Genomic DNA, 14,784 nt, shown 5'->3' with positions numbered 1-14,784 from the left:
ATGAATGCTATGTAATTAATTTGGTTTAAAAATGTCCATCAACTATCACATAATTACCTATCATGAACTGGGAAAGCAAATTTCCTCCAAGATTATTAATCTATCGAGAAATAGTGATAGAATTAAATTTAATTATGAATCCAGAAATTGTCTTACTGATATCAGAAAAAAATTCCTACACTCATTCACTATACCTAAAGAGTGCTCTTCTAGAATGTATCTTATATAGACCCACGGGGAAAAAAATCCTGTTGAACAGCTCAGGTGTTACAAAGCCTGCACATTCAATTGTTTTTTCAAATGTATATAATATTTTCATTCTAATGATACAAGTAATGCTCGTCTACAAAACTATTAAGGTCAAGGAAATATCAGTTCTAAATAATAAATGACTATTTCTTTAAGAAGAATTAAATTCTTCATCTAAAATAAGTCCAACCATTATATGATTTGAAGGTTTTTATTGTCTAATTTATGTTCTGGTTCTATCTATATTCACCTACTTCTTAATACTTTCACATAAAGCATTTTGCTGAAAATTCTAAGCAAATAAAGCACATTATATTTTATGACAATTACAAGGGAAGAGATTATGCATATTATAGTTTTCAAAAATATTTATTAAGACATTTTCTGGAATTCTACATTAAATAAAATTGTGCCAAATAATCAGAAATGACATTCAAATAAGCTGCTTACATGTTTTAAACTTCATAATGGCGAAAGTCACTCAAGCAGTAAGCTACAGGGAAGTAATTCAATCACATTTTCTAGACCAGATTTTTGTTACCACAATGGAAAGCATATTAGCAAATGTTTGATAACACAGTTACAGAAAAAAAAAAAAAGTTTTTCTTTTTTCCTCTTACCTTGTGCCACACAAACAGTCCATAGCATAAGCCACAGAATTTTTGCTGCAAATCTCATTTTGGGGGATCTGTCAGGGGTACATTTAATAACTGACACTGGCTCACACACTGTCTGCTCTGTAAAAAGTTGTGATTCGTTCAGGAAAGGACTCGCTCCAGAAGGAAGTTGAAACACAGCTTAGGAAATGAAGGGAAGACTAAATGCTCCGCCCATCAGAAACGTTTATAAAGTGAAAGAAAAAAAAAAAAATCTCACCCACAAGCCCCAGCAGTGCCAGAGTTTGCACAGGCTCTCCCTGTGTCCCCTCCCGAGTATTAACACTGTGACCTGCTCTTGCTTTGCTTTTATAAACCCAGGCAAGTTTTCTCTGGAACCTGTTCAGGTTCCTGGAATGGGCAAAGCAGTGACTGGTGATGTCCTCTGGAGTCATAAACCTTCTAATTACTCAAACCCCATTCAGGTCTATTGTGCGGAAGCCTGAGGAGATGAAATAATAGAAACTCTTTTAAAAAACCCTTATGGAACTGGAGGTTAGGCAATGCTTTCACAATTGAGCCCCGGACGACGCGGGTGAACTTGACTGAGAACGCTGTGCTGGCTGATTTGGGGAGGGCTGCTTCTCCTGCAATCATGAAATTAAGACTTCTAAAGACTTGTTATAAATGTGTGGGAAGCAACAGGTTCACGCTGACTAGGCACTTGGTCCCAGCAGCGGTGACACTGAGAGCAAACTAGTTTCCAATACTATTTACAAAGAATTATTTAGCATTCGTCGGAGCATATGAACTCTTTTAATGCCCTGAAATCTTATAGTTCATTATATCAGGAAAACTTGACAGAGGTTTTCCAAAATGTGACAAGAACCCTGAAAATTTATAGGACGCAAATCACCAGTTGTGAACTTGGAAGGACTTGTCTAATATTTCAATAAAAAGTAACAGATTTAAAATCAAACATGCTAAAGAAAAGACTGAATTATTTTTCTACTTCCTCTGTATAGGAAATATTAGAAAATTGTGTCATGTGAAGAGATAATCCAAAGAGTGTTCGACCAAAAATGTAAAAAATTGAAGGTATGATAGAGTTAATAAATACACATATTATGTTAAGTGTCTAGTTTTTATAATGTTTGTGGTATTTGTCAATTTCTTCAAAGTTGTGATTTACTAGTATAATAATTCATTTCTAATTTTAATTTTCTTTTTTTCCCTCTAATTTTAGGTAAATATTTACTTTCAACCTAATTTTTGTTCTCAGTTTGTGGTCTTTTTTAGGGAGGTACTTTCAAATTATATGTAACACCCAACAAATTTGGATCTTTCCTGATTACAGTGCAGTATTAAAAGTAGCAGGTAACAATCAAGGTCAGTCTATACTATGAAATCTACAGCACCTAAATCGCCTTGTGTGGCCTTAAGGACATATTTTAAAGGGACAGTTCTTTGCACCTTTGATATTCCTGAAACTAAACACTGCATGACATTTTTTGTTATTGTTTCATGATAGGTCATTGGTAGCTATGGCGTCTGAACCATACTTATAATGGCAGCCACAAACAAGTTAATGCTATTTAAATTTAAATTTAAGTCAATTAAAAAAAAAAATCCAGTTCTTGACTTCTACTTCTGATCAAGCTAGAACATAGGCAATTCTTATCTTTCCTCCTTTATTACACGACAAACAATGCATAAGCTACCCCTGTATAATCATGGCCTAAGATAAAGGTCATCTTTTCGATTTATTTTAGGATATCTCCTCACTTACATAGAGGAGCCCTAAACATTCTAGAGTTCTCTTTCCCACTTCTTAGAGGGCTAGTACCTTTACTTCTTCCCAAGGGGACACTGCTAGCATAATCCAAGTTAATAATTTGCATAGAAGAACGGCAGTGGTGCATTTTCTTTCATTCTATTTGGAAGGAAATGAAAACACACAAGGGCCTCCATTCCTGTTTATTGCACTTATTTTATTAGGTGCTTTTCTAAAACTAGATTGCAAACTCTCCAAATCATTCACCCTCTTCGAGGAAAAAGGAAAAAAAAACACACGAAAAACTACCATCTCCTTGGCAACCTCCTCAGTCCTATTGGAGGACATTCAGAATCTCCTTAGTGCCGTTGGAGGACATTCAGAAAACCTTTCAGCCCTCAGAGAAAATTAGTTGTCTCTGCCATGCCAGCTGCCTTTTCTCATGTCCAGTTTCCCAGGTTCCCAGACATTCATCCAGGGCACAGCACCTGACATAACTGCACATTTCTGAGTCTTTTCTGGGCTATATTAAGAATCTGTGAGCGGTCACTTGTTTGGCTCTGACTGAAAGTGCTTCAACTTTCCAAGCTCTACCGATCTAGCAATAATTGCTGATTAATGATTGCATTTTACGTGTCAGGAGCTGTATTAAATGTATTACCTACTTTACTTCCCTCACACACCTTACAGAATACTATGATCATTCTATTTTTATGCAAGTGACTTAAGTGATTTACTTAAGATTAGAATCCAGACTGTCTGATTCCACAGTTGGACATTTCAACACTAGGGTTACCATCTTTCTGACTCTAACTGTGAATTATTCCCAAACATTGTTACCAATTTTTGCTCTGAGCAAAGAAAACTGTTGGAATTGGTCTTTTTCTCGTCTCTAATGAGGACTCATAGGGACACAATGCAATGCTTTGTGTAATGATACTAAGCTGCACTTTAGCATTTCTTTTGGTAAGTTAACCCTTCTAAAAATATCTGATAAATTATGCAATGCAACATATCAGACAGAAATTTTTATTTCTTGGAGAAAAAAATTAAGTCTTGCCTACGGTGTGTAGTTAGTTGAAAGTAAATGGTTAATAACCCAGGTAATACCGTGTTTCCCTGAAAATAAGACCTAGCTGGACAATTAGCTCTAATGCATCTTTGAAAATTAACATAAGACCCGGTGTTATATTATATATTATATTATATTATATTATATTATATTATATTATATTATATTATATTATATTATATTATATTATATTATATGACTGGGTCTTATATTAATATATGCTCCAAAAGATGCATTAGAGCTGATTGTCCAGCTAGGTCTTATTTTCGGGGAAACACAGTATAACCAAGGAGGTCAGCCTGTGTGTCATCATTTAAAGGAAATTCAAATATGGAACGATACTTTAGGATTCACATTTGTTTAAATGTTGACATGTACTCAACTGTCAAAAGGAATAAAACATCTGTAAAAATTAGCCTGGGTACATGACCAGGTTTCAGTAGGTTAGATGTATGATTCTATTTACATCATATCAAAAGCTACTTGGTTGCTGCAATGGAATGGGGTGAGCGAGAAGATGTGACTGTTGATTGACTGGGAAGCTGGACCTGGGCGAGCAGAGGGGCTGCCTTCTTGTCCTTGGAAGTGTGCTCTGCCCACCATTCCCACAGTGGGAGCTATTTTGAAGGACACAGCCTTGAGAGAACAGCATGTTGTTGAAACCATCTAGATGCTGCCAGTAGACATGGCAGAATCAAGTTAGGGCCTCTCTATAGACTTTTAAGATGTGGCAGGCAGGTGCGAAGATCTACTAGACTTACAAACGCCAAAACCATCTTTGTAAGTAAGTTCCCTTGCTTATTAGAACTGCCACCTGCCAATCTGAAGCCGTCTGCCTCTTTCTTCTGTCTCTACCTGCCCTCTGTGTACTGGGGCCAGTTTGCAAACCAACAACTGGCAGACCAGACAGGAGACAGAAGAAATGGGTTTGGGGAAAGAGGCGTCCACAGGGGACATTCTGAGGTGGCCACTGACCTTTGTGTGGGGAGGGGTGGTCCGTATGTTAGATGCTGGGAGACCACCACGTGAGTACAGGATGCTCCCCTAGTGCCAGCTGCTTTAATGTGCTTGTTTGAGGAATTGTATCGTGCTGCTCTGCAGCCAAGAAGATAAACGAATGGCTGCTGCAGTGTTAGCCTCTACCGCGGGCCGTTTGGCTGGCCACTGACCCCCAACTAGAGGCTGAAGCTCAATTAGAAAGTTGGAAGACGAGCTGAGGTTAGAGAAGGGCAAGCATTTGTCCATGATTCTGCTGGCTTCTGGCTGGCAGACAAGGTGGGAAAGCAGGATGACAAGTCAAGTGGAAGCCCGTCACATGACATTTTTCAAAGCTGAAGGGGCACAAGCTGCCCAGGATTAGAGTCTGAACTCTTGTGACAAAGCCTGATTAGGACGCTAAGAATCCCTGGGAAAGTGAGCAGAGCAAAGAGGAGGGCATTGTGGTGACTGACAACGAGAAGGATGGAGGGCCTCATGCAGTCCTGGCCCTAATACAAAGGAAACCAAATAGCAATCACCCTAGACTTCTGATAATAGAGAAATATACCCTAAAACTCCTAGGGGAAAACTTGCATCTTTTCTCTGTCCCTTGAAGTTGTAAATCTTATCATCTCTGAAATGTAAACACCACAGGAGAGATTTGCCCACAGAGACTGCAGAAAAAAAAAGGAGTGGGGAGAAAGAGGCTTTTCAAAATACAGATCACTAAGATGCTCCTTGCCCCAAATCCAGTCCACAGCCTACATAAGATTATTTGTCAAAGGCAAATACAAACCTTGAAAGTCTTATTCACAAACATTGGTAAAAAGCTTTGGCCTTGTGAGTGGGTCCTGGATTCATGGCTAAAGTTTAGGAATGAAAACTGTGGGGTCTCTGTTGTGTCTGTCTGTCTATCTACACATGTCTGTGGATATGCAGCATGTATCTGTGATGTTTTTTCTATCTCCAGAGGGTATTGCCAAAATTACTTGGTAAAAAAAAAAAAATGTTCTATTTAATTGTGTTACAGAAAAAAATGAGCCTTTAACATCATTAATGTACTTTTGTAAAACTGAGACTGAATTTTCTTCCCTCTGCTAAAAGGATGGAGTTTTCTTGGACTGTTGGTCTGTTCTTGATAAGATTATGAAAGGTTTATCTTTACCGTTTATGTAATCTGCCTAGAAAACAAAGATTCTGTGTTTTATCGGAATAATTTCCTGTGCTTCATGAGGCCTTTATCAGGTCTTTGATTGCTTAAGAAAATGGATTCTTCTCCATTAAGAGAGCTCTATTTTGTTTTGTTTTGTTTCCACAACTGTATAACTCCGCATATTTGCCTTTGCTTTCTTTAATTGTCACTTTGGTTAAATAAATAACCAAGTATTGCTTCACAGCGACCTATGATCCTATTTAATCAAGTGTTTTATACCGTTTGATATTTTTTTGCAAACATCTCCAAAATCAAATTCTAAATGAAGTCTTGTCAGCCTTGAACTAACTTTAGGATTTTCCCGAGGGTCCCTGAAACATCTCAAAAGATGAATTCTCTCTTCTTATTAGAGATATTAAACAAATTAGGCTTATTTGATATGTTAAATTACATGTGAAGCACTGTCAAAGAGGAAGTGAATTTAAACTTTCTTGAGATTATCTTATATTATATTAATGTAATTCTTCCTGCAAAAGTACTTCATCTTCAAGGAAATTCATGGAAAAGACTCTGAATAGTACAAGTTTCTGATAACTAAGATCAATTTGCCTTCACGTGGAATGGAGAATAAAGGGCATTTTAGGTGCATCTCCAAGGCTCCCTGCACAGCCCACATATGTCATGAGACAGGCGCCTGAGACCTGGCCCTATTCTTCTTCCCCACGTCAGTAAAATGGGCCGATGACATTGTGATACAGTCTTGACATGTGACCACCTGCCGCTGCTGTAGGTCCCTGCTGACTTTGCTGGCACATCCATGAAGGAGAAGACGGTGAGTGATCCACAGAAAATTCAAAACCCAGGCACTGAAGTGATGTTTCAGGAGTCATTTGCTGGGGTAAGATACTTGTTTCAGAAGCTGTGTTTGATAAGACATAAGCCTGTCCAACCGTCAAGAATATAAAGGAGGTGCGAGCCTCTGCAGGGGTTGGAGGTTTGGAGGACTTTGATTCCCCGCCTGGCACAATGCATCCTTTGTATCGCCTGGTAGAGAGGGCACGTGTGGGACTGGGGATCTGACGCCTTTGAGAAGGTGAGATGCCGGTGAAGCAGATTACAGCTCGGGCCTCTCCCAGGCAGGGCCACCGTTTCAGTCAGACCTGTCTGTGACTCTGGAAGCTATGAGTTGGGCACAGTGGCAGAGACAAGAGAAGGAGAATGGCCCTAGGATTTTGGTCCCAGAAACTACCCCTAGGATTCCAGAAGGGGGCGAAAACCTGATATACCCCCACAGAGCAACAGCGCCAAGCAGACCCAGGGAAAGAAATCGGAAAAATCGTATCCAATTTCTTACAGTTTGTGCCTCGAGATCCCACGAATCACTTCAACTCTCTTTTCATTGTCCAAAGCAGGTTCCACGCATGTGCTTAATATAAAATCTGTGAAGATTGTCCTACTGGGTGTCTCCAGAATCCTCCTTTCATTACTTCCTAATTTTGCCGGGCGCCACCTTTATTCAATGGTTCTAACATTTATATTCCGTTTTATAACTAATTTTTCCATTTTCTTCAAGTTTGAGCTTTATACCTAAGTGGCTTTATTATTATATTTCACCACCAGTGCTTTCCAAAGGTGGCGCCTTTGTTGTTGAGTGTTGAGCTCTTAATTTGGATTCAACCTTTTTTCCCCCTTGCATTTCATAATCAAAATTTTAAGACAGGCTCTTGGACTCTATTCCTTGATTTATTGCATATTCATGAATTTCTTTCTTTTATGCTAAAATGGCAAGTTGACTGAATATAAAGTCTTGAGTCATGCTTCTTTTCCATGAGGAGTTCATAAATATTATTTCACTCATTTTTAACATATGATAATGTGCAATAGTCTAATGTTATCCATAGTTTTCTCTTTTGCATGATTCGCCCCCCCCAGGATACCACAGGATGCTTTTTAATTTTTTTAAACAAATTTAAACCTCATTTTATTTACCTTTTCAATTTACAAAATAAGAGCGTCTACTTGAGTAAGTCATAGAGCACAGGGATATAGAAAATGTCAATAGCTTTTATGTTCTCCACTAATCTCATCTCCCTGAGCTTGTTTTTCTATTATTTTTAAAAATATAAACATTTGTCAAATTATAACATAGATACAGAAAATGTACAAATCATGTATCTAAAGAGAGTTAATTTTATAAATGTGAATACACCAGCGTAAGTAGCAAACACAGTACAATTCCAGCATCCAGAAGTCCCTCGGGCTTCATTTCAGTCATTCCTTCCCCAAGGAATAACCATTATCCTGACTTCTAACAATTCAGTTTTGCCTATTTCTTAAAACAGAGGTAACAAACAAGTTCTTTGGTAAATAAAATTTCTCACAGACATAAAGAAAAAGGAGAAGTAATATGAAGCTTATATTTTTTTGTTACTAAAAGCATTTGTTTACAGATAGTATAATTTCAAGTGAAAGGAGGAATGCATATTTTCAATAATCATAGTTAAATTAAATTTGAAAGCAGACTAAATTTCCATATCTGTAGTTATCAGTGACTGGACTTGTGGAAAGGATGTTTGAATCTTGATTCACTGCCATATGTTTACTAATACATTTTTTCCTTTACCTTAGGCAAGGGATTACAAGTCTGTTTAGCAAGGTCTTTTGGAAAAAGCATTTTATTGACGTATTACAAATAAGTCAGCATGAATCATAACTTTATAGGACCCGTAAAACCAGGACTGAGATCGTGAAACAGAAAATTACCAGCATATCAGAAGTCCCTCGTCATGATCCTAACTTCAAAAACCAGAACGTTTTTGGACACTCTACACATGGCATCATACGCTCGCTACTATTTTATGTCTTCTCTCACTCAGCTTTATATCTGGGGGATTCACTGATCGCAGTGGGTGGGTGTACTTGGTTTTTCTCATTGCTGCATCCTATTCTACCATGTGACGAAACCACAATTTAGTTGTCCATTTAACTGCTAATGGACACTGGGGTGATTTTTTGGCCATTACAAATAGTGTTGCTATGGGGATTTTTATACGTATCACATGTCTTTTGGTGCACATGAATACACATTTTAAAAGTACACATCAAGAACGGAACTGTTGGATTGTAAAATATGCATGTGCTCAAATTTAGTAGATTCTGCCAAAGAGTTATCTGAAGTAGTTGTGCCATCCCCATCCTACCAGCAATAAGTGGGAGTTCTCGTTCTCCACATCCTTTGTAGTGTTTGTGCAATTGTTTTTTCATTTTAGTAATTTTTTGTGGGTTTGTAGTGATTATGCACTGTATGCAGTTTGAGGTAACCTATTTAACACTTTTATACTATTCAACAGCCTTTTTTCAAACCCATATATGAAGATGTATAAGCTGTTCCATTCTCTCCTATTTTTTATTCAACATTTAATATCGACACATGATTATTTATAACTCATATGAGGAATTACTGTAAACCGAACCTACCCCGAATTAAGAAATACAACACTCTCTTTGTAGAATTCTTGATCCATTTTTGGAATTCAAAAATCCTTTGGATTTTTAAACATGAGGTCTATTCTCATACATTACATGTCTGGTGAACACAAAGTCTTCAGAGTTTTCACAGTACAACCCTGTGCTCCAGCTGTCTACGACATACGCGTATTTAGCAGTGATTAATTTATGTTCATCCAGCTTTGACTGGCTGTCACCGAGATGGTTACGGTGTATGCACTCCCTTCTTGTCTGCTTTCTGGAAAGAGGATGTGTCTTTGTAGCTTTTTCATCCTTCCCTCACCCATCTGTCTTGCTTTAAAACACCTGTATCCCATTCACACCATACACTGTGAAGGATCTCTGCACTATTTAAAGAAGCTCTAGGACTTTGCACTTGCTCTTGTCACCTTCTGCCATTTTGGCCCCAATATATTTTTTTTAAATTTCTTTTTGGAGTTTGTGATTTGGATCGTGACTATCTCCTGGTCCCGTTGAAGCTATAACAGTCTTTACTTTTTATATTTGGTGCTTGTTTCAGTTGGCATTACAGAGGAAAATAGACGCATTTACAGAAGAGAAGAATGCTTAATTCACTGAAATTGGGTAAAACTTGGTCAGTAAAAATATTTTCAAAGTGCGTGTCCTTTAAAGCCTGCGGTAATTGTAAAATTTTACATTTTTCTGTGGGATCAGGTGGTCTGGTGCTTTGTGATGGGTGTGTAATTACTGCAGAATAGAAAAAATGGGGCCCAAATATGGAATTTTAGTCCATGGCAATGATTTGGAAATTAGCATTCAAACAACAGTGGAATTCGCTGAGAAACAAAATGTAAAATTGTTATACTACTTAGTTTTTATGAGGAAATGATTCTGGTATTAGGCCAAGAAAGACTGGTGATTATTCCCAGCAGTATTGAGGAGATTGCTGTATGTGACATAAATATATTTATCATCGGGAGATTTTGTTTTAGGTACAAGTGATAGAAATTCAGTTCAAACCCTCTTAGGTAAAAAGAGAGCAATTGATCCCTAGGAGTGGGTATTCCAGGAGGGGTTCTTGCTTTAGTGAAAGCCAGCTCCAGGAACTCAAGTAGTAGCATGTATTGCTGCAAAATGCTGGGCATTTCCAAGTCATTCCCAAGGACACACATAGCTCAGAGTTAGAAACCCCAGCAGACACAGACTTTCTCAGTCCCAGTATCCATACACGAAAGATTCGTCTTTCCCACTGTCCATACTGTTTGACCCAGCTTGGACGGTGAGGTCCCACCATGATTAAACGAAAGGAATATGTCTTTTATGTACAGGAGCAAGATGTTGGTTGACCAAAAGTCTCATCCAATATAATTAACTCAGACAGCCTATGTCAATATCTAATGACAAGACGATCTCAGAAAAGGCTTTATATTTCTACGTGAAGTATGCGCAGGGATCCTCTGTTTTGTTTTCTAAAGCACTGGAGGAAAGAACAACCTGTAAGATTGGACTAGTTCAATGACCTTACTCTTTAGGTGCAGGTTGGAAAACCAAAGGATCCGGATATTTACTCTAGGAGCTCCAAGTTATGCTGAGAATCTCAGAGATGCTCTCTTGTTTCCATTGGAAGTGAGTGAGCTTGCCCAGGGTTTCTGCAACCATCTGGAAATCACAGGGACGGATGTAGAAGGCAGGACAATCAAACGCAGAGGAATTAAGTCGTTTGTGGCATCATTAGATCACCACGTCAAGCTGCTCTACCTCTGAATTTTTGCGTATGTGAGAGAATAAATTTCTGTAAGTTTTCTATGGCATGTAGATCAGGTCTTCTGTTCCTAGTAATCAAAAACATTCTAAGTGGTAACACCAGGCCATTTTGACCTTCCGCCTTTCCTAGCGCCCAAATCCCCTTTTCTGAGAAATACCAGTTTGCTAATGTGTCACATTCAATTTCATGTTCTTTGATGTCCCTCTTCCCACATTCCTCTTTCTCTATCTAACTATGTCTAGTACCTAGACTTTTCCCCCTGAGCATCCATATTTCACTTCTGACTGGATTTGTTGACTTGGTTCTTCTTTCTCAGTTCAATTCAGCTTTTGCAGTAACTCCCACATGGTTTCCTCTATTACTATTGAGTTCTGGTCTGGGCAGCTGTATTTTCTCTCCTATTTGATTCTTTCCTACTCCTTAGGTCTCACATGACTCTTGCACAGATGACCTTGCTTCAAGTTTGCGCTTCCTAAGCCGTGGGGCCCCACCTAGGAACTTGGAATGACTCCATCATCTGTGATTGGGTTTATCAGGGAGCAAGAGATTTCAGCAGTAAAGAAAACTGAGAAAGAAGAAACAATTGGTGGGAAATTAAAAAACCAAACTACTCGATTTACAACCTTGGTCCCATGTGACCGGTGTCCTAGTGTAATTAAACTGTGGATAAATTATTTGTGAAGGGTTGCCTGAGCAAAACAGATAAATCATAGAGAAACTGGGGCCTTTGAGAATTTGGTAGTTAACACCTAGGAACATAATCTATTAATGATTCTGGAAATTAGTGGAAAAACTCATTTTTAGCTGTTAGGTCATTAACATCTAAGGGCATTCAGCTTTTCTGTACCAAATCATGCAATTTGATGATTTGTCCAGGCCTGAAATCCAAGTGAGCTCGTAGGCTTGTAGGCACAAAGAGAGGAAACAAAAGTGCAAAGGACAAATTAGAGTTACTTGTGTGTCCTAAATCTGGGTGAATGCCTTGTCAAAAATGATAGTCCTCATATATTTCAATGTCATATATTTCTGCATACTAATCCGTATTTCAATAGGTTTTGTATTGATATTTGAGTAGGAGGCGGGGAACTTTCTTCTGAATTATTGATTTGGCCCTGACATTTCCAGATTGCTTTTCACCATATCCTTATTTTCTGTAATGGCAGAGTTTGTGTGGACCCAGTGCAAGGATTGCATTTCTCATTTAGGTCTGTAGTGTACATTTATCTTGGTCTGAATTCAACATGCCGCATCATTTGTTCTGCTTTGCATGTGAATATAATTCAAGATATTTGTTTTTATTTTAACTGTCTACATGATCTGGCTTCTACCTGGAGAAGATTTAAAATATTTTTCTGATTATCCATCTTTATTCTTTCCATGGGAGTTCAGAAGAATCACCAAGAAGCCAGATATTTTTTTTTTCTTTTTAACTTTAGTCCATTTGTTTGTCTCAATTACTCTGAGGGTGCATACTTTAGTTTACCTCTTAATAGGTAATCAAAGCTGTTCAACCAGTTGTGTGAAATTCGAAACGCATAATTAAATTCATTAGTTGCTAAAGAGCAAAAACATGTTTATATTAAGAAAAAGACTTCTAAAAATGTGGGTGCCTACATTTTGAAAAACACATGTCATAACAATAGCAAACTATGCAGCGAATACTGTTCTAAAATATTTAGTTGTATTACTGTATTCGATCATCACAAAATAAGCATCGTAATTATTCCATTTTGCAGATGGGGGAACCAAAGCATAGTGAGCAAAAATGGTCCAAGGTCAAGCAGGTAATAAATGTCAGTGTCAGGATTTAAATGCAAGCAGTCCATGTTCAAAACTTGTATACTTGGTCACCAAAGAAATTACTTTTTAGGTACTTGGACGAGTTGGCTGGGGTCGGGGTGATGGAACCAGGTGTTGGGCGGGGCAAAACATAAGGGAGAATTTTAGGCCAAACTATGTCCGCTCCTGGAATTTAGAGCCTACATGACGGAAGAGCAGCAAAGGATTTAGTAAGACTGTGTGTGTGTGTGTGTGTGTGTGTGTGTGTGTGTGTGTGTGTGTCAGAGATAGGATACAACTTTTGTACTCCACAAGTAACATTTACATTGAAATGAGATAGATGCTGACTCACTACTTTCAAATAACAGATGTACATGCCAAATAAAGGAGACCAATTTCAAACAGCAAAAAAAGGTGAAATCACTAATGATATAGCACTTTTAGATATCAGCGTCTGCAACGATCTAGCTCTTGCTTCAGAGATACATCGCATTTTCTATAATTTTGTTCTTTTCCTGAAGACTGACTTCAGAATGTTTCACTAAGTTGCTGCTTTTAGCTGTGTTACTGACTTCCCCCCTTTTCTCAATCCCGAAGGATGAATGCTCAACATCTTATCACGAGTATTAGTACCTTACTTGTATTTTTCTCTTTTATTCTTGTTTTTACAGATGGCAGTCAAACAATGTACAGTAAACACTCCAATTTTTAATAATCTGTACACTCGAACTGTACAAATGAAGATGGGAATGGACACAGAGCTACCATTTAATACCTTGAAGTGGAGACCTATCAGAGAAGAAATTAAAATCCAGATTTGATATAGAAAGGTAATAGAATTAATATTTACAATGTAACTTTATAGGTAAAAATAATATATGAATGTCAAGGAGCTTACGCATTCATCCACACCAGTGACTGCAATGTATCCAACACTACTATGTATAAAAAAAAAGTGTGAGATTTTTCTAATGTCTTCATTTTGTTGTGATGGGTTGTATTTATACCACCATGCTATTTGCAATGAAAGCTGTTAGCTTGTAGCCTGGGGACAATGCATGATAATCAGGGAAATCGGACTTTCATATCCTTCTTGCTGGAATGGCTACTGAGTAATTTATTTTAGCTTTCTGTTGCCTCTGTTTAATCATCTTCAAATTGAGAAGAGCATCTATTCTGTTAATAGAAAATACTGTCAAGTTGTTACACATTTTAAACGAATGAGTCTGGAATGGGCAGATTGTGAGAGTACATTATGAGTTGCTAATACATGATAGCAATAATACTGAAATCACCTAAAGTTTTCTTCCTGGTAAATTAAATTTCTAAAGAAGAATTAATAAAAATTAATGACAATAGTTCGATGCAAGTAAAACCATTTCAATTGCTACAACCATACCCCATACATTTTTTTCTATTTGCAAGCATTACTCTATTTCTCAAATCCAACCCTGTGTGTGACGATGGGGCACCCCTGAACGTAAGGCCCTAACAAAATGCTATTTAAATTTGCATCCATGCATATGATGCGTATACACACATTGAAAAATAATGTCTCTCTGTGCAATGCAATCTTCCCATCTTGCAGCTGAAAAATCTAGGGAATTATTTGAACAAATCTTTTTTTCCTGTCTTTCCCACTTCTTACTTTCCTTTCTCCGTTTCTATCATGCAGCAAATGTTGTTTTTGAGTCCACAATCTCCACCAGACATTGCTCTGCATACTGACAAGATTGACAAAGCCCTTGACCATTGGAAGTTAGTACCGTAGTGGGAGTGGAGCAGGGAAAAAACAAGCAAAGAAGTTACTATGGCAAAGGAGACAGTGATAAATGTATTTAAAAGACAATTAAAATGGGTGCTGTGACAATTTGATGTGACAGACTGACTAGGTGGCGTCTTTGTGTTGGGTGACTAGGAAAGTCTTCTCTGATGAAGTCATGAGGTTGC

At 37.8% G+C, this 14,784-nt stretch overlaps 1 protein-coding gene across 5 annotated transcripts in view; it reads right to left on the bottom strand.

The window, feature by feature from the left end:
* The window catches only part of CFH (complement factor H), a 50,224-nt gene extending 49,043 nt beyond the window's left edge, over positions 1-1,181 (bottom strand). Inside the window, exon 1 of one of the 5 annotated variants that reach the window (XM_088799161.1) lies at positions 870-1,181. In XM_088799161.1, coding sequence (XP_088655287.1) covers positions 870-927 — 58 coding nt within the window. In that variant the 5' untranslated portion in view covers positions 928-1,181. The remainder of the gene's footprint in view (positions 1-869) is intronic. The other 4 variants (XM_088799162.1, XM_088799160.1, XM_088799158.1 and 1 more) reach the window with 4 other exon arrangements.
* Between the last annotated feature and the right edge of the window lie 13,603 nt (positions 1,182-14,784).

The sequence above is a fragment of the Rhinolophus sinicus genome, chromosome 6 (genome assembly GCF_057876585.1).
Source record: "Rhinolophus sinicus isolate RSI-liver-muscle chromosome 6, RSI-T2T, whole genome shotgun sequence".
NCBI lineage: Eukaryota > Metazoa > Chordata > Mammalia > Chiroptera > Rhinolophidae > Rhinolophus > Rhinolophus sinicus.
Note: the sequence above shows the minus strand (reverse complement) of the source record. Positions and strands in the feature narration are given on the sequence as shown.